General features: G+C 41.1%; 1 protein-coding gene across 1 annotated transcript; it reads left to right on the top strand.

Moving 5' to 3' along the window:
• The first annotated feature begins 18,909 nt into the window (after positions 1–18,909).
• On the top strand, positions 18,910–26,482 carry FAM110C (family with sequence similarity 110 member C). Its single transcript, XM_039256004.1, has 2 exons — positions 18,910–20,021; positions 23,810–26,482. Exon 1 carries the CDS (start codon positions 19,006–19,008, stop codon positions 19,987–19,989), a length of 984 nt encoding a protein of 327 aa, XP_039111935.1. The 5' UTR covers positions 18,910–19,005; the 3' UTR covers positions 19,990–20,021; positions 23,810–26,482.
• Positions 26,483–27,923: the final 1,441 nt, after the last annotated feature.

Here is a 27,923-nt window from a genome sequence, read left to right on the forward strand (position 1 = left end):
TGTTGAGCAGCCCTTATCTTTTATCAAACTTTATAACTGGCAAGTGACGTAGCCAGCATTTGGCCCCAGTCCGTCTGGCTTTAAAATCAATGTGCTTTCCCAACCCTGTGTTGACTCACAATCAGAACCTGCTGTATGGGCCCCAAACTGGAGCAAATACGTCCACGCAGCTGTTCCTCTCGTGGTCTATCAATATTCAGACCTTTAAGGGAAAAAAATCTCAAAATTAATAAACTTCCTTTCTTTAAATGTCTTATTTAATTTTGGGAGAGAGACAGAGTTTGAGCGGGGGAAGAAGAGAGACAGAGACAGAGACAGAGAGAGAGGGAGACAGAGAATCTGAAGCAGGCTCCAGACACTGAGCTGTCAGCACAGAGCCCAGCATGGAGCTTAAACCTATAAACCAGGAGATCCTGACTTGAGCCAAAGTTGGATGCTTAACAAACTGAGCCACCCAAGTGCCCCATAAACTTCCTTCTTAGAGTACAAAATAAATTATCAAGCTTTGCCATTATCTCTGAAAGTATATTTCTGTACAGGTAATTTATTATTTACCTTCCTGTTTAATCCATATCCTGTTCTTAGTAATTGATTTTGGAAACTTCAGGTTCCCTTTGATTCAGAAGAGGATATGATGTCCTTAAGTGCAATATTGCTACACTTCCACTGGGTCACAGAGGGCTGCTTGTCCCTTGGCATCTCAAGGCAAACATGCCAAACCATGGCCTTTTCTCCCCTAGCCCTTCATTTTTGGCACAGCCATGGACAAAATAATTAGGTTTCTTAATATAGGCTTTTCATTTCCAGAAACCTCATCTACTTTCTTAAAACAGGTTTAGGTAATGTGTGAACTGCCAAGTGATTATGTAAAATCATATTTACTGAAGATTAACATCCACACAATGTCTTTAAAGTTTTAGAGAGAATTATAAACATGTCGCTGCAATTTGACACCAATGTCTTCTCTCACTCAGGTTAAAATGTCATTATTTGAGCACTGAACTCAAGATTAAGCACCCTGGGTCCCTGTTAAGAAAGAACAATTGTGCTACTTTATCATTTTGACTGGCTTCCCACAGTATTGCTGAGGAGTCCCTGTGTGTTTGCTTCAGTGCCCTGGGGAAGCTGGCAGGTAACATGGCAACCTGTAGCCTCTGGGGGCCTCTGGGGCCTGACCCCTAGTGAGGGAAGCTCCTCCCACCCTTCCCTGTGGCAGCCTGGAGTTTTCCGCCTCAGGAACTATGACTCAGCTGCCTCCTTATACTGGGAAGTCTTAGTTCCCTTTTTTCTTGTTTGCTAATGAACTTCAAAGCTGCCCTAGAATGATTATAAGAAAGAGAATGGAAAGCAGTGATAGTCACAAGAAGGTGAGCCAAGCCACCCAGGGTGATGCCCACAGAGTCAGAGAGGCTATTAAGGAAGGTTTTCTCGTTACTACAGAGTGGATTTTTACAAGAGGATATTGATCAATTCCCTAAAAATGTAGGAAAGTCTGCGGGAGGAAATAGGCTAAAATGAAAACGGGTATTTTGGTGGGCCAAGAGAGTAGTGTCGGCCTTGCACTCGCCCCGATGGGTTTAGTGGCATCTCCCTCTGGGTGAGGGGTGAGGACATGGTCTGTAGAAAACGAGGCCCTGACAGATAATAAAATCTTGACAAATATATTACTTCCTTTCAACGTTTTTCAATATTGACAAGGTACTTTACAGAATTAGCTTGTTCTTTCTGAACAACACCTGTGGTTGGAGTCTGGTGGGACCTATGTGCTAGGACTGAAGCACAAGTATGTCCCCAGTAAGCATGAGAAGGTTTGTATCCAACACAGTTAAATGGATTTCTGAGGTATAGAAGCGCTCAGATTGTTTAAAAAGCTATTGTGCAATCTTAGTCACAAAAAGTACAATTTAAAAGATAATGTCCCAGACTTCTGTCCTGACAGGCCCTATCTCCCCGGGCACCCTTGTAAAGGCCTCCTGCTACCACTTGGGAAGACACTTCTCTTCCTGGAACCAACGGTTCAGTGAGTGCTCCTTTTAAATATGACTAAAGTTAAGGCCGGAGAAAATTAGACTAATTTATTTGGGGCCTAATTATTTTGTCACTCTCTTTACCAGAAATGTTTGATGAACCTTATCTCCCAGCATTTCACACCTTTCCCCAGCCTGGCCTTCAATGCCTTCCCCACATCATGGCCCTGCCACATTCACCGCAGTTGTTTCCCATAATCTGCCAAGGGGATGCTTCTATTTGGTCAGATTTATCATATAAGAAACACCAACCTCTGTAATTAGCAAAGAAGACATCCAGAAAACCTCAGAGCAAATCAGATGAGAACCAATAGAAAAAGAATTTCTGTATAGAAACTGTATCTTCAGAAAATGCCTTAGCAAAATCCAAGAACTGTCATTTATTAAAACAAACACAGAAAGAAACAGACAAACAAAAACTGAGACAAGCAAAGTGTGTGGCAGAGATTGTACAGGGCAAGACCTCATAGACATACGGGAAGTTTTCAGTGTCTAGAAGGAATAACATCCAAACCAGAGCAATGTACCCTGGCCACTTGAGAGGGGTTGTTATAGAGCAGAGCATGAAGAAGAAGGAATTACCACCTGACATCAGTATCTACTTTATGTAATCTTTCATACGTATTTTTTTTTTTGTTTTTTTTCACATTATTTATTTTTGAAAGACAGACCACAAGCTGAGGAGGGGCAGAGGGAGAAGACAAAGAATCCGAAGCAGGCTCCAAACTTGGAGCTTTCAGCACAGAGTCTGATGCGGGCCTCAAACCCATGAACTGTGAGATCATGACCTGAACTCAAGTCGGATGCTTAACCAACTGAGCCAACCTAGGCGCCCCTCATGAAAACCTTGTATCACAGCAAAGTCTGTATTGTTCTCATTGTAGGATGCTTTCAGTTATTCTCAACAAAGTCTTTTATTCTCTTTATAATTCCCAAGCTAAAAGAAACTACGAGATGTGTTGTATGTAAGGCCTGGACTGCATGCGAGTGATGTCTGTATTAAAAAATGTCTTACCAAAAATGAGTAAAGTCAGGATCCTCCATCACTGAATTGTCTCAACCAACCTTTCTTCTGTCTGCTATGTTTCACATTCTGCCATCATCAAAATGGGTTCACAGGAATGAAAATGAAATTTCACAAAAATGAAAGCACAGGAATCTGAGGCTTTGGTTAAGCTAATAAGGTGTAAAGCGGCTGAATAATTTCCATTTGGATCTTCAAAATATTGAAAATAGTTTATAGATCCCTGTATTACTTTTGAAGATCTCAACTACCTGGACATTTGGGTTGGGAATCCCTCTTGCAGTAGATGTATTCTTAACACACTGACTCTGAGGCAGCCCCGAAGTCCCGCCTTTGCCATCGTGTCCCCTACAAGTAGCTACGGGGAAGTGGGCAGCTTTCCTTTACCAATCTCCTTTTCCAGTTCCTTCCAGCTTTTCCTCAGAGCTTCCCCAGACATAAAGTTTATTTAACTTAAAGGCCTGTGTAGACAAAGCTGACTGTTAGAGCTTTGCCATTCCTGACAAGCCTTTACAAGAGGAATGAGTCTCTGAAGCTTAGTAAATATCAACATACCAGAGTCTGATCAGAGAGCAGCGTTTGCATTTTTGTTTTATTTATTTTAAGAAACTGTTTTAAGGAAGACTTTCTTTGAATGTATTTAGTGAAGAAGCTTGTTTTCCTGAGAACTGGAACTGGAAGGACATCCCTTCCTCATGCTTTCCTCACAGGCCACAACAGCAGAGTTGAATAGACCTGAGACACCTCCTCACTTCACGAACGAGAAACTGAGCCCAGCAAAAGTTAATCTACATAAAGATACATAGTTGACTAGAACTGGCTTTATGACCAGAGTGAGTATGTAGGTTATCATTCAAATGAATCAGTTTTTTAAAGTAAGGGGACGGTATTAATGATTATGTGAGAATTACAGGCATAAACTGGGATAGTGTCAGGCAAACAAAGATCTATGCTCTTCCTAACTATCACCAGATCTTCTGAATCTTACAGCAAGCCTACCTTAACACTGATTCATAGGAATTGTAAGAATTCTTTTGTTTCACAAACTCAGTTTGATAAAATTATTTTTATTTTTCAAATTGCATAATGCTTATGCAATTTGTAATAAATCCTGAATCCATTCTTCATTATCATTACTGTGCTATCATAGCTTTGCATTACCCAAACTAGAACAAACCAAAGCAATTGAGTAATAATAAGTAATTGTCATTTTTCAAATTCTTCAGTGTGATTAAAAGAAAGCAAGAACCGATTCATCAAATAATGGAATTTAATCATTTTGAAACTTAGAAACTTTATAATTTAGCTCCCTTATTAGAGTCAGGGATTTGCTATTTTATGCACGTGGAAACCAATGCCACTTTTTCTAAGTTTATTTGTGGATTTTGAGAGAGAGCCTGCATGAGCGGGAGAGAAGCAGAGAGAGAATCCCAAGCAGGCTCCATACTGTCAGCATGGAATCCAACACAGGGCTCAATCTCAGGAAACATGAGATCACGACCTGAGCCAAAATCAAGATTCAGACACTTAACCAACTGAGCCATCCAGACGCCTCCCAATGTCACGTTTTATAAACAAAAATGTGACTATTATAATTAGGCCTCTGATCATGGAATGAAACTAAAACATATAATCATTCTATAATAAAAATCCAAATGATGTACTTTAATGAATGTATTTAAAGCAGTAGCTGAAAGATCTTGACATTAATTTCAGTTATTGGTCAGGAGTATAAAAAATACAAATCAATTGACAAATTACTATTGGTTACTCACTGAATGCAGACATGCTGGTAGTTGTTAAGGACTCAGAATACAGAGAGGAAAATTTCTGGCCTTGACAAACCTACATAATGTGATTGGAAAAATATTGCATAAAGTTTTAAGAACAATACACCTGACAATACCAGGCAGACTATGATCTCCTTTCAAGTTGCCTGGGTAGATCTGGGTGCATCTCCTGGGAAGTTTCAGAGGGACAGCAAGAGACCTAAGAAAGAGAAGAGGGAGCTGGGTGCAGGGGTGTGTGGGAGGGAGCAGGGGCACTTAGGTCAGCTGCAGGGGATGCATTGCCATCAGCACATTAGCAAGCACAGGTGCCAACTGAAAGGGCTTAACCTATAACCCAGGCAGCAGTTTGGGCTGAGCAGGCCCTGTGCAGTCCTGCCCCATGGGTTTATGCACACTAGGTACTGCGGCAGTATTTTTTTTACATTCCTGTGTTACATTTTGAGTGGGAAAAACTTTAAAAATAACAAGGATATGAAAATAACATCTAGTCTTTACTACTGAGTAGTTATTACACCATCTGCACCAAATAGGTGTCATCTTCTCATTATGATCTTTGTGGTACATTTAAAGAAGTTTCCTTATTTGGTTACTGTAACCAAATGGAGATAGTAAGATCAAATACCATCTGCGTGACTTCACCTGTGGGCTTGTTGTAGCACAAACTAGCGAGATTTCAGTAGTTGGGTTTTTTTGTTTTGTTTTGTTAGTTATATTGTTTGTTTGTTTGGCTTAATTGCTATATTTAGAAAGCAACCTGATTTCCCGGGCGCCTGGGTGGCTTAGTCGGTTAAGCGTCCGACTTTCGCTTAGGTCATGATCTCGCGGTTCGTGGGTTCGAGCCCCGCGTCGGGCTCTGTGCTGACTGCCAGCTCAGAGCCTGGAGCCTGTTTCAGTCTGTGACTCCCTCTCTCTCTGACCCTCCCCTGCTCACGCTGTCTGTCTCTCTCTCTCTCCCTCCTAGAAATAAAAATAAAACATTAAAAAAAAAAAAAAAGAAAGCAACCTGATTTAGGAAACAATTGTCTTTCTTTTGCCATCTTTCCAGATTCTCTTCCTTTTACTTTCCAACCACCCGATTTTCCACTTTGAAAGTGACGCTGCTCATATCTTTCACTTCTTCATCACCTACTCTTTCATTAATTCCATGTCGGTCAGAATCTATGTCTGTCACTCGATAAAACCACACCCTGGTAAAACTTCCAGCATCTCATCATCCTTACTTCTCTGGAATGGTTGTCATGGTTGATCACCTTTTCTTGAAATTCTCTCCTTCTTCAATGCCACACCACCTAAACTCCTCTGAGCCATCTGTAGCCTAGGCTGTTCTTCTGGTCCTAGAACCACCACCCAACACACACACACACACACACACACACACACACACACACTCACACGCACGCACATAGTAGTTTGTATTGGTTTTGTTTTGAGATTCTTTCTCTCTCATGCACACACGCACATGCTCACATACACACACATGCATACACATTCTCTCTCTTTCCTTTTAAACTCACTTTTGGCTTCTGGGCGTATATTCCATTGCCATGGTTCTGTTCATCTGGCTTCTATATTGTATCACCTGCTCAGACATCTCCACTGGGCTTCATGTCCACAACTACACCTGGTTACTGGTTGTTTCTATTAGAATAGCCCACCAAAACCTAAACTAAAGATGTCCCAAATGGAGCAAATTCTCTTCTTCCTAAATAGCCTCTCTTTCAGTTTCGACTTACAGTTTGAGGCTCTTCCATTCTCTGAGTCAAATGGACTAGAACTTACCAAGTCTTCTTCTTTTTTCCTTCCTTATCTAAGCAATTGCCAACCAGTGCAGATATAGCCATCGCCATATATTTTCCATACAACTTCCCATGTCTTATCCCACTATATTAGTTAAGGTTCTCTGGTGAAACAGAAACAATAGGATGTGTTACATAAAGAGATTTATTTTCAGGAATTGGCTTGTGTGATTATGGAAGACGGTGAGTCTGAGATCTTCAGGGGAAGTTGTCAGACTAGAGATCCAAGAAAAGCCAGTGCTGCAGTTTGGGCACAAAGGCCATCTGCTGGCAGAACTCTTCTTGTTATGGAGAGGTCACTTTGTTCTATTGGGACCTTCAAATGACCAGATGAGGCCCTCCCATATCATTGAGAGCAATCTGCTTTACACAAAGTCCACTGGTTTAAATGTTAAACTCATCCAAAACACCCTTAGAGAAATAGTCAGAATAATGTTTGACCACATATCTGGGCACTGTGACTCAGCCAAGTTGACATAAATTTGAGCATCATATCCACTATCATACCCATCTATCACTGCCAGCAACTTATAAAAATTATAATACTCTCCAATTGACCTTTGTCTTTCAGTCCCTCGCTGCTTCAAACCATCCCATCTTCAAAGCTGCTTCAAAGCATCCCACTGCTCTATCGCCACTAGTATATCTCTCAGGACAATACTATCACTCTGTTGCTCACTGTTTTGCTTTTCAAATCACATGCAGACTCCAGTAATGACATACCAGTCCCTCCCTTATATTGAGCCAAATAATCTCTCAAGCCTTATCAATAATGCTTTTATTTTACATGTTGATGCAGCTAACTGGCTATTTCCTAAACATTCCAGCTCTTGCAGGTTAAAGCCTTTATCTCTCATGTTTCCCACAGTAGGAAAATTTAACTCTCCAATCTGTTTATGCTGAAATTCTGGTTATGACATCTTAGCTACCACCAAACTCAAATTTACAATAGCTACACTCTAATACATTTCTTTAGACACTTGAATTGTCCATATCACCACCAATATCAACTGCAATGGAAAGAAAAAAGAAAGCTAATAACTGATGCATGGCCAGTTTATACTAAAGTCATATTCTGAGAGCAAGAAACTGTGACAGAGAGTGAGCTTTAAATTTTTTCATATTCCTGAAAACAAACATTGCAGCTGTAGCTGAAGCCCATGTCTCATTCTCCCCCTCCCCAGTGGAAACTTATATGGTAAATTTAGTGTATACTCATAACTTACTTTTATATTATTCTTCATAGTTGCATATTCAAAAGAATGCATTGTTCTCATTCTTTTTATTTTATAATGATATCAAAATGTACATCATATTCTGTAATTTCCTTTTTATGAAGCATTGCTTTTCAGATTTATCCAAGTCAATGCATACAAATAAAGTTCATTTATGTTAGCTACTTTAACGTACTCATTGTATACTCAAAATTTATCATTACGGTTTCCTACCAATGGATATTTGGTTGTTTCCTTTCTTTTTTTCTATTACACATAAATGTGTCAGGTTTCCTTAGAAATATGCATGTAATTATGCAACACACTCAAAATTTGAATTGCTGGGTCATCTGGGTGGCTCAGTCAGTTGAGCATCCAACTTTCGGCTCAGGTCATTATCTTGCAGTTTGTGGGTTTGAGCCCTGCATAGGGCTCTATACTGACAGCTTGGAGCCTGGAGCCTGCTTCAGATTCTGTGTCTCCCTCTCTGCCCCTCCTCCATTCATGCCTGTGTGCTCTCTCTCTCTCAAAAATGAATAAACATCAAATTTTTTAAAGTTTGAATTGCTAAGTGACAGAGTGTTTTCATCTTTAAATTTACCAGATATTGTGCAACGGTTCTCCAAAGTGATTCTGACAATTTATATTCCAATACTGATACATTTCAGTATCAGTAAATCAATATTATTAATTCAAAACTTTCAATCAGAATGTTTGAAGATTGGCCAATCATGGAGGTGTGAAATATTTCCTTATTGTTTATAATTTCTGATTATTATGGGTTTCACCTTTCTGTTTGCCAGGTATTTGGATTTTTTCTTCTGTGAATTGCCTGTGTGTATCCTTTGACATATGGCTGTTGGAATACTTGTGTTTTCTAATTTGTTTGTAGAGGTTCTTTATATAAAATGAATTTGTCAATTAGATCTATTGTACATATCCTCTCTCATTGTGTGGCTTGCCTTTTATTTCATGTTCTTTTGTGATACACAAGTTTTCATAATTGTGATGTGGTGAAACTATCAAATGTTTCTTTTATTACTACTATTATTTATGTTTTATTTAAGAAATCTCTTGAAAATCTTTTAACAATATTATATTTTTGTTTTTACACTTTGGTTCTTTAATCCATCAGAGTTTACCTTTGTGTTAGTTGAGAAGAAGAGAGAGCGTAATTTTCTATTCATAAAGACAATTGTCCTTAAACTATTATGAACATTTACCACCCACTGATTTTATTTTATGTTTATTTTTTTAACATTTATTCATTTTTTAGAGACAGAGAGAGACAGAGCACCAGTTGGGGGAGGAGCAGAGAGAGAGGAAGACACAGAATCTGAAGCAGGATCTAAGCTCCGAGCTGTTAGCACAGAGCCCGAAGTGGGGCTTGAACCCACAAACTGTGAGATCATGACCTGAGCTGAAGTCAGACACTTAACTGACTGAGCCACCCAGGCCACAATAATAATAATAATAATAATAATAATAATAAATAATAATACTAATAATAGTATGTAATTTTATAAGTCTTAAATCTCTGTTCCTTGTTTCAATTTTTAAAAATTGCACTAGGGGCGCCTGGGTGGCTTAGTCGGTTAAGCGTCCAACTTTCGCTTAGGTCATGATCTCGTGGTTTGTGGGTTCGAGCCCCGCGTCGGGCTCTGTGCTGACTGCCAGCTCAGAGCCTGGAGCCTGTTTCAGTCTGTGACTCCCTCTCTCTCTGACCCTCCCCTGCTCACGCTGTCTCTCTCTCTTTCTCCTAGAAATAAAAATATTAAAAAAAAAAAATTGCACTAATTTTGGGCCTTAACTCTTTTTTTTAAACTTTAAAGATATATTTTATTTAACCCAAAATATCATCTGTTCAGTATAAAGTATAATATTTTTGCCACATCTAATTCAGACTAGCCACATTTCAAGTGCTTAGTAGGTAACTGTGGCTAGTGGCTACCACCCTAGGTAGCATATTGGACCTTTATTCTTGCAAAGGATTTTTTGAATTGTCAAGTTCTATGAAAAAAAAGTTGGAATTTTAATTCCAATTGCATTGTTTTTTTTCATTTCAGAGATAATCTACACATTTATAATATTCTCCATCCATCTGTGAGCAAGTTGAATCTCTGTTCATTTAGATCTTCATTTATATTCTTAAAAATGTTTTGTAGTATTCCACATCCAGGTTTTGTGTATTTTTGTGCTACTGTACCAGATACCTTGGAATATCTGTGGATTTTATCAGTTTTATCTCTCGAATATTTTTCTCTACTGTATTTTGAAGTTGATTGTTGTATATCATGTATATGAGTATTGTTTGATATTTATATGTTGATCTTTTGTCCAACAATCTTGCTGAAGTGTGTTATTTGTTCTAATAATTCTTTTTTTCTTTTTTTTTAGTATAATTTATTGTCAAATTGGCTAACATAGAGTGTGTAAAATGTGCTCTTGGTTTTGGGGATAGATTCCCGTGGTTCATCGCTTACATACAACACCCAGTGCTCATCCCAACAAATGCCCTCCTCCATACCCATCACCCATTTTCCCCTCTCCCCCACCCTCCCATCAACCCTCAGTTTGTTCTCTATATAAGAGTCTCTCATGGTTTGCCTCCCTCCCTTTTTGCTTGTAACCATTTTTTCCCCTTCCTTTCCCCCATGGTCTTCTGTTATGATTCTCAAGATCCACATATGAATGAAAACATGATATCTGTCTTTCTCGACTGACTTATTTCACTTAGCATAATACCCTCCAGTTCCATCCACATTGCTGCAAATGGCATAATTTCATTCTTTCTCTGAATCTAGTCTGGAGGTAGGAAGGAACCAGGAAAAGTCTGGTTTTTAAAACATCATTTGCCACCCTAAATCAGCTTTATTGTTTTTGAACTGAGCTCATTCCACTTCCTCCAAAAGCACCCCTTTATCGAAGGCTAAGCTGGTGATTCCCGAATGCCAGGAAAAATGTTGCTGAATCTATCTCTCTCGTGTTATCCTCTTCTTCTGAAGTATTGAGCAGAGAACGACTTAGATGCTCCTAAATAGGAAAAGGAAATACTGAAAAAGCTCTTGTTAATGTTTTAAAATATTATTACATGTAGTTAAATGCAATGCAATTGCTATAAAAGATACAATCAAGAGTAATAAGCATATTACGAATGGATATATTTACAAAGCCTATTTGTAAATAAATTTAAAAGAACTCCAAATATACCTTTTTATTGAAATAAAATAAAATTATAAAATAAAAATGTTATAAACAGTGATATCATGGATAATTCATCACAACCATTATTTAGCTCATAAAGTATCTGTAATAGTGTTCAAATAAAACTATTGTAGTAACAGTCATTCGATGTTGACAGATTAGTTTCAGCTACATTACTAGTAACAGCACTGTAGCTATTATTAAATAGTATGATGTCCAGTAATTTGTCTGTAGGGAAAATTCTTCACGACAGCTGGGAGGTTATGCTTTTCCTATCCTCCTAATCTAGTCTCTGAATAGAATAAGCTAATGAGTTTTTAAAATATTTGTTTATTTTTTGTGGGGAGAATGCAAGCAGGGGAAGGGCAGAGAGAGGCGGACAGAGGATCCAAAGCAGGCTCTGCACTGACAGGCTGACAGCAGCGAGCCTGGTGTGGGGCTGGAACTCAAGAACTGTGAGGTCATGACCTGAGCCAAAGTCGTACGCTCACCTGACTGAGACACCCAGGCGCTCCATCTAATGATTTTTAACTTAGGTGTTGATATGTTAGGGAGCTTCAATTATTAGGCATAACAAGAACAAAATGCCATGATAAATAAATATGCATATCTCCTAATTACTTATATATTGAAGCAAAACAAACTTAATTAGAAGGGGATGAATGTGCACAGTAGCACCTATAGACATTCAGAGAGTGACTTTTGAACATCTTTAACAGTACCCTACTACTGTACCAATAATATGTTTAAAAGATTTATTTATTTAGTTATTCAAAATTATCAAGCAATTTGGGTTAACCTATGCACAATATTTTTCTAAGTGTTCTACAATAAAAGCTTATGTTCAAAGAACATTCTCTATTTTCCAAAGCCCTTTCTATAGATACTGCTTAATTTCAATTTTATAAAAGTCAAATAAAAGAGGAAAGGTAGATATTATTATCCCATTTTAGTGATGAGGAAGCTGAGATTCAATTTAAATGATGTGAACACTTTCATTCAGTTATGTGTGGAAATACTCAGGATTAAGACCTAAGGTTCATAATTCTAACTCCAACATTTTTTTCTGTTGAAATATTTACTACTGTTTCTTTATTTTTGAGAGAGAGAGTAATCAGGGGGTGGGCAGAGATAGAGGGAGACAGAGGATTTGAAGTGGGCTCTGTGTTGACAGCAGAGAGCCCGATGTAGGGCTCAGATTCACAAACCCCTAGATTATGACATGGGACAAAGTTGGACATTTAACAGATTAAGCCACCCAGGTGACCCTGAGACATTTATATATATTAAACACACAACTCATTTTATATACACATTCACACATGAATATGTATGTACACATATTAAAAACAGCAGATGATTCCTTTAATTTTTATCTGGACCATCATGTATTATAAAGCATTAGCCCCATCACTACCTTCCACATGCACTTATAAAGCATTTCATTTATTTATTTTTTTACTTTAATTTCAAATTAATGAATATCTCCATAGAACTTTTAGGGATTTACTGTCAATGTCAATTGACATAAAATCGCTAGGAATCAGAATGCTTTGGATCACTATTATTTTGCAGTTTTAAATGACTGGTAAACTGCACATATAATCTCCATGTTCTTCTTACCTCATTAATTAAGCAAGGAGTACATATTATCAAAACTAATTCAAATAATAAACTTTTAAAAGATATGTAACTTTCTAAGAAATTCATTAAAATAGTACAGTGCTATTTTAATCAAACAAATGCTTTATAATCATTATGTGCATATATGTTATAGCTAGAGTCTGTTGTTACAGGAAAGGTGAATGAGCACATCAGTGGTTTTTCTGTTTATGTATTCAATCTGAAGATAATTAACTAATATGCTTAAGAGTAATTGTGATTATTTGTAAATGAATGTGTTCATAACTAGTATTTTGCTTTAAAATCTGTAGTCATAATATTCATAACAGTAAACAAAGTTAGCAAACACTTTGATCATTACTGCAAAAAAACTAGTATTAACTCAATTTTTTCAAAAGATGCATAAATTGAACTATGGTTTAAATTTATTGGTTTTCTATTATCATTGTTGCCTTATCTTTGGAAGCTAGAACAGTGCTCTGCATAGAATATGTGCTAAATAAATATTTATTATGCTCTACAATGTACAAGATTGAAGTACTAGAGTGAATATAACGGATACACCTATTTATTTATTCACTTACTTATATTAATATTTTTATTTTAATTATTAAACAGACTTAGAGATTTAAAAAAAAAGATAGATTAACATGAAGATGTAAAAAAATAATAGAGAGAGAGATCCAGTATGCCTTTTACCCAGTTTCCCTCAAGGGTAATATTTGCAAAATTGTAACAAGATATCACAGCCAAGATATCGATGTGGATGCAATCCACATAGACAAATTGTCCATCACCACCAGATGTCTCATGTTGTTCTTTTATAGTTAGACCCACTTTTCAACTACTTCTGCCCACTTTTCAACTACTTCTGCCCTTACATCCTGGCACTACTAATGTGTTCTCCTTTTCCATAATTTTGTCATTTTGAGAATTCTATACAAATGAACTCATACATGGGGCGCCTGGGTGGCTCAATCGGTTAAGCATCTGACTTCGGCTCAGGTCATGATCTCACAGTTCATGGGTTCGAGCCCGGCATCGGGCTCTGTGCTGACAGCTACCTCAGAGTCTGGAGCCTGTCTTCGGATTCTGTGTCTCCCTCTCTCTCTGACCCTCCCCTGTTCATGTTGTCTCTCTTTTTCTCTCTCTCAGAAATAAATAAAACATTAAAAAAAATTTTTTTAGGGGCGCCTGGGTGGCTTAGTCGGTTAAGCGTCCGACTTTCGCTTAGGTCATGATCTCGCGGTTCGTGGGTTCGAGCCCCGCGTCGGGCTCTGTGCTGACTGCCAGCTCAGAGCCTGGAGCCAATTTCAGAGTCTGTGACTCCCTCTCTCTCTGACCTTCCCCTGCTCACGCTGTCTCTCTCTCTGTCCTAGAAATAAATAAAAAAATATTTAAAAAAAATTTTTTAAATGAACTCCTACAGTTTGTAAACTTTTGGGATGGGCTTTTTTTCATTCAGCATAATTCCCTGTAGACTCCTCCAACTTGGGCTTATCAATAGTTTATTCCTTGCTATTGCTGAGTAGTACTCCATAGTGTCGTTTTACGGTTTTGAGTCCCCCTCCGCCCCCATTTTTTACTGTGGTAAAATACATATAACAGTCGCCATATTAACCATTTTCAAGTGTATAGTTCAGTGGTACTAAACACACTCACAGTGTTGCACAACCATCACCACCAGCTATCCCCATAACTTGCCATGTTACCCCGTCCCCATTAAACAATAACTCCTTGTTCCCCCCTTTTCCTAGCTTCTGGAAACCACTATTATACTTTCTGTCTTAAATTTTACTACTCTAAGTACTTCATATAAGTGGAATCATATGGTGTTTGTCTTTTTGTGACTGGCTCATTTCATTTAGCATAATGTGAAGGTGCATCATGTTACAGCATGTTATAGAACTTTCTTCCTCTTTAAGGCTGAAAATATTCCATTGTATGGATATACCACATATTGTTTGCCCACTCATCTGTTAATAGATACTTGGGGTGCTTTCATACTTTAGCTATTTTGAATAAGGCTGCTATGAACATAGGTATACAAATGTCTGTCTGAGACCTTGCTTTCAATTGTATTGGGCATATAACCGGAAGTGGAATTGCTGGATCATACAGTAATTCTATTTTAATTTTTGTGTGTGTGTGAACCAGTATGCTGTTTTCCATAGTAGTATACCATTTTACATTCCCACCACAAGTGCACAGGGATCCTCATTTCTCTAACTCCTAGTTTTTTTCTTCCTTTTGGCTGGGGAAGGGGTACGGAGGTGATGGGCATGGAGGAGGGCACTTGTGGGGATGAGCACTGGGTGTTATATGGAAACCAACTTGACAATAAACTATTTTTTAAAACATTAGCCTAATGGCTATGGGATGATATTTGCATTTACATAATAATTTCTGATGTTGAGCATCTTTCTATGTATTTATTGGCATTTTTTTTTTAAATCTTTCTTGGAGAAATGTGAATTCAATGCTTTTCACACTTTTGCATTGGTTTTTTGTTTTGTTCTTTTTTGTATTATTGAGTCATAAGAATACTCTATATATTCTGGATATTAATCCCTTATCTGATATGTGGTTGGTAAATATTTTCTGTCATTCTATGGGTTGCTGTTTTACTCTGTGGATAGTGTCTTTTGATGCATATTTTTAAAAATTTTTATGAAGCCCAATTTGCCTATTTTCCTTTTGTTACCTATGCCTTTGGTGTCAAACACAAGCAATCATTGCTGAATCTAATGTCATGAAGCTATTTGCTTTCTTCTAAGAGTTTTATTGTTTTAGTTTTATTGTAGGTTCTTGATCTATTTTGAGTTAATTTTTGTATGTGAAGTTAGAGAAGAGTCCTACCTCATTATTTTGCATGTGGATATCAAGTTTTCCCAGCACCATTTGTTGAAAAACCTGTACTTTCCCCCATTAAATGGTCTTGGCATCTTTGTTGAAATCGTTGAACTATATATAACAGGATTTATTTCTGGACTCTCTATTCTATTCCATTGGTTTTCATGGCAATACCATAGTCTTTTGATTACTGTAGCTTTGTAGTAAGTTTTGAAATCAGATGTGTGAGTCTGAAGTTTTATTTTCTTTATCAAGATTTGCCTATTTAAAGTCTCTTTAGATTCTATATGAATTTTAGAATTGGCTTTTCTATTTCTGCAAAAATTTTATTGGAACTTTGATAGGGATTAAATTGGATATGTAGATTGCTTTGGGTAGTACTGACATGTTAACAATATTGTTTTTTTTTTTTTTTAAGTTTACCCTTTGGTAATTTTTTTTTTTTTTTGAGAGAGAGAGAGAGAGAGAGAGAGAGAGAGAACAAGTGGGGAAGGGACAGAGAGAAGGAGACAGAATCCAAACCAGACTCTGCACCATCAGCATAGAGCCTTATGTCGGCCCTGAACTCACAAAGTGTGAGATTGTGACCTGATCAGAGATTAAGAGATGCAGAGCAGAGCAGAGATTAAGATGCCTGACTGACCCACCCAGGCACCCCCAATAAGATTAAGTTTTCTATTCTATGGTGTATGTTTCCATTTATTAATGTCTTTTTTCATTTCTTTAAGCAATGTAGTTTTCATTGTAGAAACCTCCTTGTTTAATTCCTAGGTATTTTGCTTTTTTGATATTATAAAAATATTTTTTATAATTTTCTTTTCAGATTGTTTATTGTTAGCATATAAAAATGAACTGGATTTTTCTATATTGACTTTGTATCTTACTACATTGCTAAATTCAATTTTTCATTCTGTGTGTGTGTGTCTGTGTGTGTATGCGTGTGTACTCTACATACATATGTGTATCTTATTATTCCAATTCTATTTTTCCAATAAATTATCTGTTTAATAAGTGGAGAATTATGGATAAAAACGTAATGTTTTGTCCAATAGCAATGTCTTAAATACAACTTTATAGTAGTTTTACTTATATTCTTAGTAGTTTCAGTGCTCATATGTGAATTTACTAACTATATTTAAAGTTTGATAAGCAGGTGACTAACTTATACCCATCATCACCAAAACAATAAACTTAACATTTGGTGAAAATCTGCTCTGTACCAGACATTGTGCTAAGCCCCTTATGTACATAATCTCATTGACTCAATAAAAGCCCTAGCAAAGTGGATATAATGAGTTCTGATTTACAGATAAGCAATCAGATGCCCTGAGAGGACTAACCTTATAGCCTCAAGAGGAAACACAACCAAAACCTATGCCTACATTGGTCAGATTAACATTTACTTAGTGCTCACTATCAAGTAACGAATGTTCTAAGGTATAAAAATGAGAATTTTTACAAATGACAAAATAAAGACCCTGAAAGTTTTAGTTATGTGTCCAAAGGACCTAGTGAATAAATAGTACACCAAGCTCAGACAAGTTCCAGGAGCCCCATGTTTAGAAATTCCCTCAGAACTGCTTAATTGTACAGACAGAAGTACAAATTAGACAAGGTAGCCACTTTGGACTAAGCAATTAAACATGATTTTTTTCCCCCTCTGACTGACAATAGACCACACTGCCTAAGCAGAGAAAAGGCTAGATTTGGGGCTCTCATCAGCCCTCCCCACCAAGCAGGAGTATCACGTTGTAGTCACAACATGTCCAACATAGGATCCTGCCCTCTTTAAACCCCTCTCCTACTCTATCCCTCTCCATCTCCCTTACCTAGTGGATCAGTCTGCTTTTCCCTTGAGTACGACATTTCCCCAGGATACTATCTGGTTGGTCTGGTTCTCAGGAGACCTGATTTCTTGTTGGGTGTCTATCCCTAACTATGGGATTTAGCCTCACAGGGATTTAAGGTTTATGGACCCATTTGGCACAACCCAGCTACAGTTCTCCAATCATCAGGGCATGGTGGTCAGTCGGTGCTGCAACTGCTGATCCATTACCTGCCCCTTTTGGTGTCCATTGGCACTCAGGAGGTGAAACAAAATCTGCCCCAGACCTTAAGAACTCCCGTCTGCCATCCACGGGCTGCTGTGTTGCACTCAACCTCAGCTTTGACAGGTCAGCATATCTTGGGAGTTGGCTTTAACATAGGAGATAACGTGGACATTTCACTCATCCAGCAGATTTTTCTGGTCCTTTGTCCAACTTTTGGAAATATTTCCTCTTACACTTTTAGCATTCCTAAGATGATCCATTGCCCGTGTAACCGATTTCCCCGTTGCCTTGGTTACAGTAAAAAACAGCAGTTATTTGATACTTTGTCAGGCTTTTTTCCCCAACTCCTTGGAGCCTTGCCTGTGCCACCAGCCCGCTATTTTCACGAGTCTCCGCACCTGGCGGTCAGGTCTGGTCCGACCCACGGCCCTCCAGTGACCAGGTCTGAAGTCCATTCAGGTCCCTGCTGTGTTTCCACATTTTTACCTAACATATAGACTAATCCTGTCGTGTGATTCGTCTTCTTTCTTTTTATATCCGTTTCCTTTCTGATAAGAGTACCTCTGGAGTAGAGCTTAGAAAATTAAGCAACGTCAAGTTTCGAAACAAACAGAGGTCATTTTAAGAATTCAAAGGATGTAGGACACCTGCCCAAGGATGGGGGCAGCCTGGTCTCTGCCCTCCCCCACTCCGGAAATGCCAGCAGCCAGCGTTGACCTAAGGCAGCCCTTGGCAGGGAGGAGGCTGCTGATACCTGGGGCTGAACAAACCTCGTTGCTCCAGGCTCCTCCGCCCTGGACGACAGCCTGGACCTCCCCGCGCCCTGGAGTCCCCACTAGGTGCGCAGCCCACCAGACGCAGTCCTTCGGTGATGGGCTGCGCAGCGGTGCTGCAGACCACCAGGCACACCTACCTTTCCGGAGGTGAGGGGTGGGGCCCGGCGGGAGGTGAGGGGCGGGGCCCGGCAGGAAGTGAAGGGCAGGACCCGGCCGGAGGGGAGGGGAGGAGCCCGGCGGGAGGTGTGGGGCGGGGCCCGGCGGGAGGTGAGGGGCGGGGCCCGGCGGGAGGTGAGGGGCGGGGCCCGTCCGGAGGGGAGGGGAGGAGCCCGGCGGGAGGTGTGGGTCGGCCCTGGCGGGAGGTGAGGGGCGAGGCCCGGCAAGGGGCGGTGCTGAAAGTGGAGCTGCTGCGGGGATGGAGGTGAGGGCTGGCGGGGTGGAGCTGGCGGGGCGGAGCTGACCGGGCGGGTGCTGGCGCCGCTCTCCCATAGGTGCGCACTGGGGTTTGCCCAGACTCTGGACCTGGGCAGACTGGTACTTGGGCGCCATTCTCCACCCCGCGTGGACTTCGGAATTGGCCAAAGACGCCCAGTAGCCGCAGGCGGAGTGGTTTCCGCGGGGCGCGGAGCTCCAGCAGAGTCCCGAGGATGCGTGCCCTGCCAGCCCTGGACGCGCCCCAGAACGAACGGCTGCGGATCGAGGACCCCAAGGCCCCCCGGGTCCGGGACGCGGCTGTGCCGGCACGCAGGAGCGCAGTGGAGAGGCTGGCGGCCGACCGCGCCAAGTACGTGCGGGGCCCGCCGGGAGGCGGCCCGGGCCCTGCCCCCGAGCGCAGCAGCCCCAGGGCGAGCGAAGGGACTGCGGGCGACCCTCGGCCCCCGGCCCGCGTCCCTGGTGTCGTGGCGCGCAGGGCCATAGCGCGGAAGCCTCTGAGGCCTGACTCGCTGGTCATCTACCGGCAGAAATGCGACTTTGTCCGCGGACAGGGCGCCAACAGCTCCATGGGGGGCCTGGTGAAGAAGCTCTTCCAGGGTCCGGGCAAGGACAGGGCGCCGGTGCCTCCGGAGACGTCCCGGGTGGGAGAAGAGGTCAGGGCCAGGCCGGGGGAGGCTGTCCGGGCCGAGCCCGGCTCTGTGGCGGCCTCCGCGGCCCCCGGCGTCCTCTCACCCCCGGCGCCCCCCGCGCCCCCCGCGCCCCCCGCGCCCCTCGGAACGCCCACCAGAGTCCGGGCTGCGCCCCGGGGCCCGGAGCTGCGGGGGGCTAGGCGCGGGGCGCTGCAGCGCTCGCAGTCAGACCTCAGCTCCCGCTACTCCGCGTCCTTGGCGGAATGTGACACCTTCTTCCAGTTCTGCGGCTTGGAGCCCGAGGTGGTGGAGGCTCTCGGGAGGGAGAACTTCTCCGCGGGGTCGGACCGCGTCACACTCAAGGTTCGCAGCGTTAGCGTCGCCACCTCCGACAGCGGCTTCTCCAGGAACAGCGGCGGCGAAGAGGGGCTGCAGGAGGAGGAGCTGACCGAGCAGGTGCCCAGCACCACCTCGGTCATCGACAGGAACGCCCGCATCATCAAGTGGCTGTACACCTGTAAGAAAGCCCGGGAGACGCCCGGCCAGGGGCTGCAGGGCCCGGCGTGACCGCGCGCGGTCTTGGGAGACTTGGACCCCAGGTGGGCAACCGTAAAGCCGGAGGGGGTCTGTGTGCCTGCCTGTGCTTCATGGGTGTGGCCGACTTGGATGGCTCCAGTGCTCTAACGTTGCAAGGGACGCTAGACACGGAGACGCAGAGGTTGGCAGGAGAGCTCCTAATCCAGGTCCCCCGCAGCTCCAGCGCCCTTTCTTTTGAGTGTCTTGCTTCTAACTCCCTGGAATGGCAGTTCTAAGAGGAGAAATTAGGGTTATGTCAAAGCACTTTTCATCCGTATTATTTCCTGTGTTGAAAATAGCCTGAGAGGGGCCCCTGGGTGACTTAGTCGGTTAAGCGTCCGACTTTCGCTTAGGTCATGATCTCGCGGTTCGTGGGTTCGAGCCCCGCGTCGGGCTCTGTGCTGACTGCCAGCTCAGAGCCTGGAGCCTGTTTCAGAGTCTGTGACTCCCTCTCTCTCTGACCCTCCCCTGCTCACGCTGTCTCTCTCTCTCTCTCCTAGAAATAAATAAAACATTAAAAAAAAAAAAAAGAAAAAGAAAAAAAGAAAATAGCCTGAGAGCGCTGGGGTCTCTGCGAATGGAACTGTGGGCATCCTGAGGCTGGTCCACCGGTAACCCTAGGGTGGGACTGCCACCTCCCCTCCAGCAGAAAGGAAGGCTCTCTGCATGGCCCTGAAGGCCCTCTTCGAACGTGGTCGAGAGGGAGAACCCTATAGGATCTTCTCAGGTTGGCATTCAGTTAGCCGCGAAGGTCTCCCTTTAGCTAAATTTTGTCTGAGTTGTTTTGGGAGCTAAGGAGAGTCTTGGTTCACAACAAGAAGGGACATCAGTTTGTCGAACTGGGGGCTGGACCCAGTTATAACTGGGGTCTTCAAATTCCACACAGCTGTGATTATATACTTTATTTGCCTCTTAGGATAATACAGGAGATAAATTTCTTGCCCTGGGACGCTGGTAGCACAGGGTTGTTCTCAAGTTATTTTTCACTGAGGAACTAAGGAGTATTTATCCTTAGTGATCTCTACTTTTCCTTCCAAGTACATGTGATGAAGGCATTTGGGGTTGTGAAGGGAGGAGAGAAAGCACCTTTTCAGGGTCCTCTTTAAGAACAAGAATTTAGGGGCGCCTGGCTGGCTCAGTCAGTTAAGCGTCTGACTTCAGCTCAGGTCATGATCTCACAGTTCATGGTTTCAAGCCCCACGTCGGGCTCTGTGCTGAACTCTGGCTCAGAGCTGGGAGCCTGCTTCAGATTCTGTGTTTCCTTCTCTCTCTGCTCCTCCCTGCTCATGCTCTGTCTCACTCTATCTCTCAAAAACAAATAAATGTATACAAAAAAAGATTTTTTAAAAAAGAACAAGAATTTAAACATTGCACCATGTTTTTTCCTTTTACTCTTCAATAACAACTTGTATTGATTTTTTTAATTCATAAGATACAAGATTTTTGTTTGCCTTTGATATAAACTAATTGAGGACACAGTGTCAGTCTTCAGAATGGTGGGGAGGCTGCTAGATGACATGTTTGTGGACTGAAAAAAAAAAAAAAAAGGCATAACTTCCCTGAGTAGCCATGGCCTTAGCACAGACTTGAAAATTAACAAGGAGAAATAGATTGGACTCAGAAGAATTATGACTTAAGATTTTCCATATAATTTATTGAATATGATTGAATATATAAGCAATCAGAATTTAAATTGAAAAAAATAGCAAGAACAACACACTAACTTGTACTTTTCAGAAATTCTCTTCTGGAACTGAGGTGAATATGTTCCTATGAAGCCGCCATGAACACGTTGGTGTCTAGGAGGAAAGTTGTAGGGACTGGCATGGCTCCAGAGGGCCATGGTCTAGTGGACAGACCACTAAGTGGGGAAACTGGGAGGTGTCCTCCCTTAGAATCACTCCTGCATCTTAGCCTGCTGCTGTCCATAAATGAAGGCAGATAGGCAGATAGTTCCAACCTCTCTACTTTTTGATTCTGTATAGTTAATAACCTGTGTATCTGTGTTTCATGGTTGGAACCTAGAAAAGGAAAACAAAACCATTATCCGCTGGAGGATGTAAAAAGTAAACTTATAGATGAGTTCTCTCCAGCTTGCCATAGCACACTGTATTTTATGCCCAAAGAGTAGGTAGAATTGGTGGTATAAATAGTGTTGAGATAACAACATGATGTACAAACAAAACAAAATAAAACCTGACACTGTGAAGATCAACATACTTCATTCTGATCCCCCCAGACCAAGATGCACCCCCATGCCCAGTCTCCTATGTCAAAGCAGTGAACTTGAAAGAGAGTTTAGGATTCCATCTGTGAAGCAACCTTTTGAAGCCCCTTTTTGGTTTGAGCCTATGAAAAATGGAGCTGGATTAGCTTGTGAGAACATTCCCTTTTATGACAAAGAAAAGTAGCTGAGGCAAGAGGAAAAGTGACAGAAGGCTTAGGAAACTGCCAGGGTGAATCTATGCAGGAGAGGAGAGGTTTTCCCTTTCCCTTAATCTTGCTGGTTTAAATGGGAAATAGGTCCTCTTCCTTCTGAGCTGTTTGTTTTTGCTCAGAGAAGGGAGATGGATGTGACCAAGAGACTCCCCACTGTGGTGAATGTCACTGGCAGTCACCAGCACTGACAGATTTGCCACACAGGTTCGCTCCCCTAAAACCATAGTTTTCATTCTTTGAAACTTCATCGCAACCTAAAGGCTGGCTGCTTGGGTGATTGTGGAGGAAGTGAGTCCCCTGGGCTTCATCCAGCTCACTGAGACTGTACAAAGTCTGTGCACAGTATAAAAATACCCCATTAAGAATTAAATAAGCAGTTCATAAGTGTGTTACTCAGTGGAGTAAAAATGCTTACTTTTCAAAACTGAGAATATCAGAGCTGGAGAATAACTTGTAGAATCTCTATGCAGACCCACCGGGGATCTGTGAGGGATAGTTACACATGGGTAATTTTGGTTTTCTGTTTCCCAGTGTATAATTCATGAACATTGCTCTTCATATGCTGGTGTTTAATCATCTTCCTGTCCTTCAACACATTACAATGGTAGGGCTGCCAAGATTTCTGTCTCTCGGATTTTCTGTCTTTCCCATAGAATACAGAAGATGCTGATATTAGTATTGTTGTAAAAAATAGTCATCTGGTCTTTGGGCTAATTAGGGATAAACACTGTTCATTTTCAAGGCACAAACTCAGATATTCTCACATTTCTCTTAGATACAAGAAGGAGCAGCAGTAGAAGCCCACTGAGAGCTGTGGGATAGAATCTTGTCTTCTCCTTTGCAAAGATGCCCTGGGGTGATAGAGCGAGCTGGGACTCCATCCTTTCTACTCTTTTCTTTTTTGACTACCTGGGAAGCTTTCTAGTCACCATCTGAGAGCAGATTTTACGTGAACAAGTGGCTGGAGTAGCTAGAAGGCCACCCCTTTCTGTCTTGAGGCCTTCCAGAGAGCTGTATGTGTGCAAAGGGTGGAATCTCTTTGCCTTTACATGCTTATTTGAACTGCCTGCCTTGTTTTCATTTTGTCGTCTGACTTTGTGATGGTAAGCCCTGGCCTTACCAAGATTAAAGATAACTTTTCTAGAAATTTGAAAAGTCTAGAAAAAGGCCTGAGGGAAGTGAATGTTTGTTGTCACAGAAAGCAGATGATAGCTGTCTTTGCTAAGCTACCAACTTATTTTCAAAATTTAAAATACAGAAGATGCCACAAAACCAAAGACTAAGGGACCAGGCTTTATAGTATAATGTTTGGCTTTACAGCTTTTTCCTAGACTGACTGGTGTTGATTCACTGCCTTTTCCTTACTCTTCAGGAAGCAAGGCCTCCGGACTGTGGGGGCTCCTTGAAGTATGTCATGGATGATTGGGGACCCACAGCCATCCTCACTGCCACAGGATTTGACTAATGAACCCAGGTGGCTGCATGATTGCTGTTTTCCCAGGAATAAAGCATCCCATTGAAGAAGCTTACATAATTCAGAAGCTTTGAAATGCTATGGAGATGAAGGGAACATGGAACTTGGAAATTAGCTGAACTGTAGGTGTGAAGACACAGCTGAAGCTCTGGGAAATATTTTCTTGCTTGAGGTACACCTTTCCTTGCTTCCAGAGGGCAGCAGAGAAGGGAAACTGCTTGGAAATATTTTCAGAGTCATCTTTTTGACTGGCTTACTGACAAAGAAGTGCCATGATGAATTTTAATGATATCTAAATTGATTTTAAAAAGAAAAAAGGCAAAGAGTATGAAAACCAAGCATGAATATTATAGTATTTACTGCTTCCAATCTGACTGGATTGTTTGGCACCAATTAAATCAAATTTCTGTAATCATGAGAAGGTGCATTCTACTTAAATACCATGGCTAACAAAGAGCAAACACAGACATGCTCACACTTACACCTCCATTCTTGAGCATCACTGCCGCTTAAACTGCAAAAAGCACTTTTAAAATCAGTTGAGGACTACAAGGTCATTTTAGTAATGCCACTCCCATTGGGTCAGAGACATGTGAATGTGCCATTAAAAGAGAAGTTAGAATTGATACCGCTAAAAACTCTGGTTTTGAGAGCTGGCAGGAGAATTGAGAACTTCCTTTCCTCATGTCCATGGCCACATTCCTCCTATGTACCATGTAGAGCATGCCTCCACAGGGCTCTGGTTCCCAACTGTCCAAAGTAGAGAGCCTCAGATTACACAGAACACACCCTGCCCATTTGTCTACTTCCCACCCCCATGGATCACATAGTTATCTCAGATTTGGCACCAGCTCACCTTTCTCTGCAAAAGATGTGTTTGAGATAAGGGACAGGCTCTGGGCCCTTGGCAGACTCCAGAATCAGAATGCTGTCATTAGGGAATTACTGTGGCCCCAACCCACTCCTGACACCCAGGCTAAATATATTTTAGATTTAGAATCTTTGGAGAGAAATTTTGTATCAATGATGACAACCCAAAGAAAATTTGTAATCCAGTTGACTCTTTCGAAGCTTATTGTGTTTTAACAAAATCTGTCTCTTCAGGAACAAATTATGGAGAAAATTATGGAGGGGAGAAAAATGGGTTTCTGAATGGTAGAACATTTTATAAACCAGTCCATTTTGATATGTACATGTACTTATTTAATATAGTGTTTTAATTTTGTAACTTTTACTGTGAGAATTGGTCTCAGCACTACTTAATATTTATTTTTACAGTTATTGGTCTCCAAATAGTTTTCCTTAATATCATGGTTTTAATTTTTATCAGTATAGCTTTAAATCATTTTCTCCTTGGTATTGTTTTTATGTATGTTGTTTCATTGAATATTCAACTTCTGACTGTAAGCAGAGTACTCACTACTCTATAAAGTACTCAGTACTGTAGTGATTTGTTTTCAGATAAATCCCACATATGCATCTTAGGAGGGTCTTTTGGCCTATGAATGTACCTTTCTCATTGTAGACTATTCAAAGACAACAGATTCCATGCTTTAAGAATTTCCTCCCAACTGTTCCTCTAAAAATCCTGCTATTTTGCTGTTGAATGGATTGTTGTTAGTTTAAAAAGATAATGTCAAAGATGAGAGGAGTTTTTTTAAAGACTCTTTATATATGCTCAGCTCCCTTATTTGCAGGTGATCCATTAATTGTACATGTCAGTGCTTCAAGTATAACTGTTCTGTGCTTTTCTTCTTTCAGAATAGGATGAACTGAAACCTCAATCATATTTACCTTAGATAAGAATGGTGCCGATTCACCATCCAAATAATAGATCAAAAAATACATGGACAAATTGGTTGCATTTAAAAGCTCCAAGAGCTTCCAGAAGCATCTGTGCCTCAGTGGAGGTACAGGGAAAAATTCAGCCCCGAGTGAATTCAGAAGCTGATCTCACAGGTGGGGGTGAAGAAGAGGAACAGTGTGGTCAAAAGAGGCCACTGACACTCCCTCCCCTCCATTCAGGCTCTTGCCTGAGTGTCAGGTCCCAAGTGTGTGGGTGGAGGAGAGAATTCCCTTCTTAACCCTGAATTACCCTGGTCTGCTGAGAGACTTTAAGAAAACCACTTTGAAACTCAGTCTGAATGCAAAGCTTATTATATTGCTTTTCACATGGATAGCAATAATTACTAATGCAAAATAGTTTCCTTTGTTCATGAAAGAATAGCATTTAAAATAATATGATTAAACACAATGAAAACAAATAATTATTGATTAAGCAAAGAAAATAGTTTGACAATATCCATTTTACTAATATATGGGTATAGATTAACAGTGGCCCTGACTGTAAGGTACTTATGTAACTATAAAGTTTCCTCATATATATGGTTTTTAAACTGCTGGTCATGGACACTGAAGTAAAAAGAAGGCTTTATTAAACATTGCCCTTTTCAGTAGGTTCAAAGTTCAATGCCATGGTTACAGTTGGTGTTACCATAAAACATCAGGCCCAGGTGATTGTTATGGTGGTTTTTAAAAAGGTTTTTCTGTGGGGCGCCTGGGTGGCTTAGTCGGTTAAGCGTCCGACTTTCGCTTGGGTCATGATCTCGCGGTTCGTGGGTTCGAGCCCCGCGTCGGGCTCTGTGCTGACTGCCAGCTCAGAGCCTGGAGCCTGTTTCAGTCTGTGACTCCCTCTCTCTCTGACCCTCCCCTGCTCACGCTGTCTCTCTCTCTCTCTCCTAGAAATAAGTAAAACATTAAAAAAAAAAAAAAGGTTTTTCTGCACACTACCGGCAACCAGAGTGCAATATTATGTATTTTGTATTAAAGAAATAATGTATTTTTTTTAATCATTTATTACCCTTTATGAATCTGTGCAGTGCAAAGACACTGAAGCCATAGTGTGCATATTGTAATCACTCATGTCTTTTGTTGTCTCTGTTTTTCCCTAATATGAGATTATCAGCAAAAATGAGGAAGCCTTATAGGCAAGTCAGGTGTAGGCAAGTCAGATGGCAGGGAAAGTCTCTGACTCTCCCTGGGAATGGAATGCAGTATATTCAGCATGTTGTTTTTCTTTAATTGTTTCATCAGTCTTTTGCTTGAAAATATTTTCACTCATGTTTTATTAATGTCAATATTGGAAAAGGGGCACAAAAATAAAAAGAAAGCACAATTTGTAACCTTTCATGTTAGTGAACTCATTAGGGAAGACAACCGTTACAAATACCAAGTTTGCTGTCAGTGTCTGCTCAGACTGGAAAGGTAGGAGGAAGGCAGGCAGGGCAGCTTGATCACTAAATTGCTGCCCTGAATGAGCCAGACTGGCTTCTTTTCACCGCTGCAGTGGCTTTTGCCCATACCCATGCCAGCACCCAAACACAGGCATTCTTTGGAGAACAAATGAACCACTCTGCATTTCCATGAAGACAACGGAAAACCCCCCAGGCACCTTGGAAACTCTCTTGTGTCACTGGCTAGAAACAGTGCAGACAGTGCAGAGCAGCTATCTGTTTCTTTCTTCAGGTAAACTTGAGCTCTTACCTCTCAGTTACCCTTTTATAAAATTCAGCCAAACAGCAGCAATGAAATGATGCTCAGCGGTGAGGTGTTTAAACTTTGCTTACATTTTCAGTAATGAAACAATTAGATTTTTATAATATTTAAAGGTTCCAGATTGGAAACATTGAAAAGAAGGAAACTGAATTCTCAACCAGGAACTTATAATTCTGGTCATGGAAGCATCTGGGGGCATCTGATGGGGAGAAAATACAGACGCACCAGAAAATGTGTTCCTTTCCAATGATACTTTACCCCAAATTCTACAATTGATTGTCATCTTCATGTTACCTCCTTGAACATTGTTGTAAAATTAGAATGCTATCTGAAGGGGAGAATGTATTAAACCATTAACAACTATTCATCTTTAGGTCAAAATATAATGTTAATTTCCTTAGAGGACAATAATCTGAACTATAAGAACAGAAATGGAAAGACCTGGATCTTGGCTTCG

This window comes from Hyaena hyaena, unplaced genomic scaffold, assembly GCF_003009895.1.
Source record: "Hyaena hyaena isolate Hyena2069 unplaced genomic scaffold, ASM300989v1 scaffold_552, whole genome shotgun sequence".
In the NCBI taxonomy this organism is placed as follows: domain Eukaryota; kingdom Metazoa; phylum Chordata; class Mammalia; order Carnivora; family Hyaenidae; genus Hyaena; species Hyaena hyaena.

What these genes read in the sequence shown, in the direction of transcription:
- FAM110C (XM_039256004.1), top strand. Translation starts at nt 19,006, where the DNA reads ATGCGTGCCCTGCCAGCCCTGGACGCGCCCCAGAACGAACGGCTGCGG.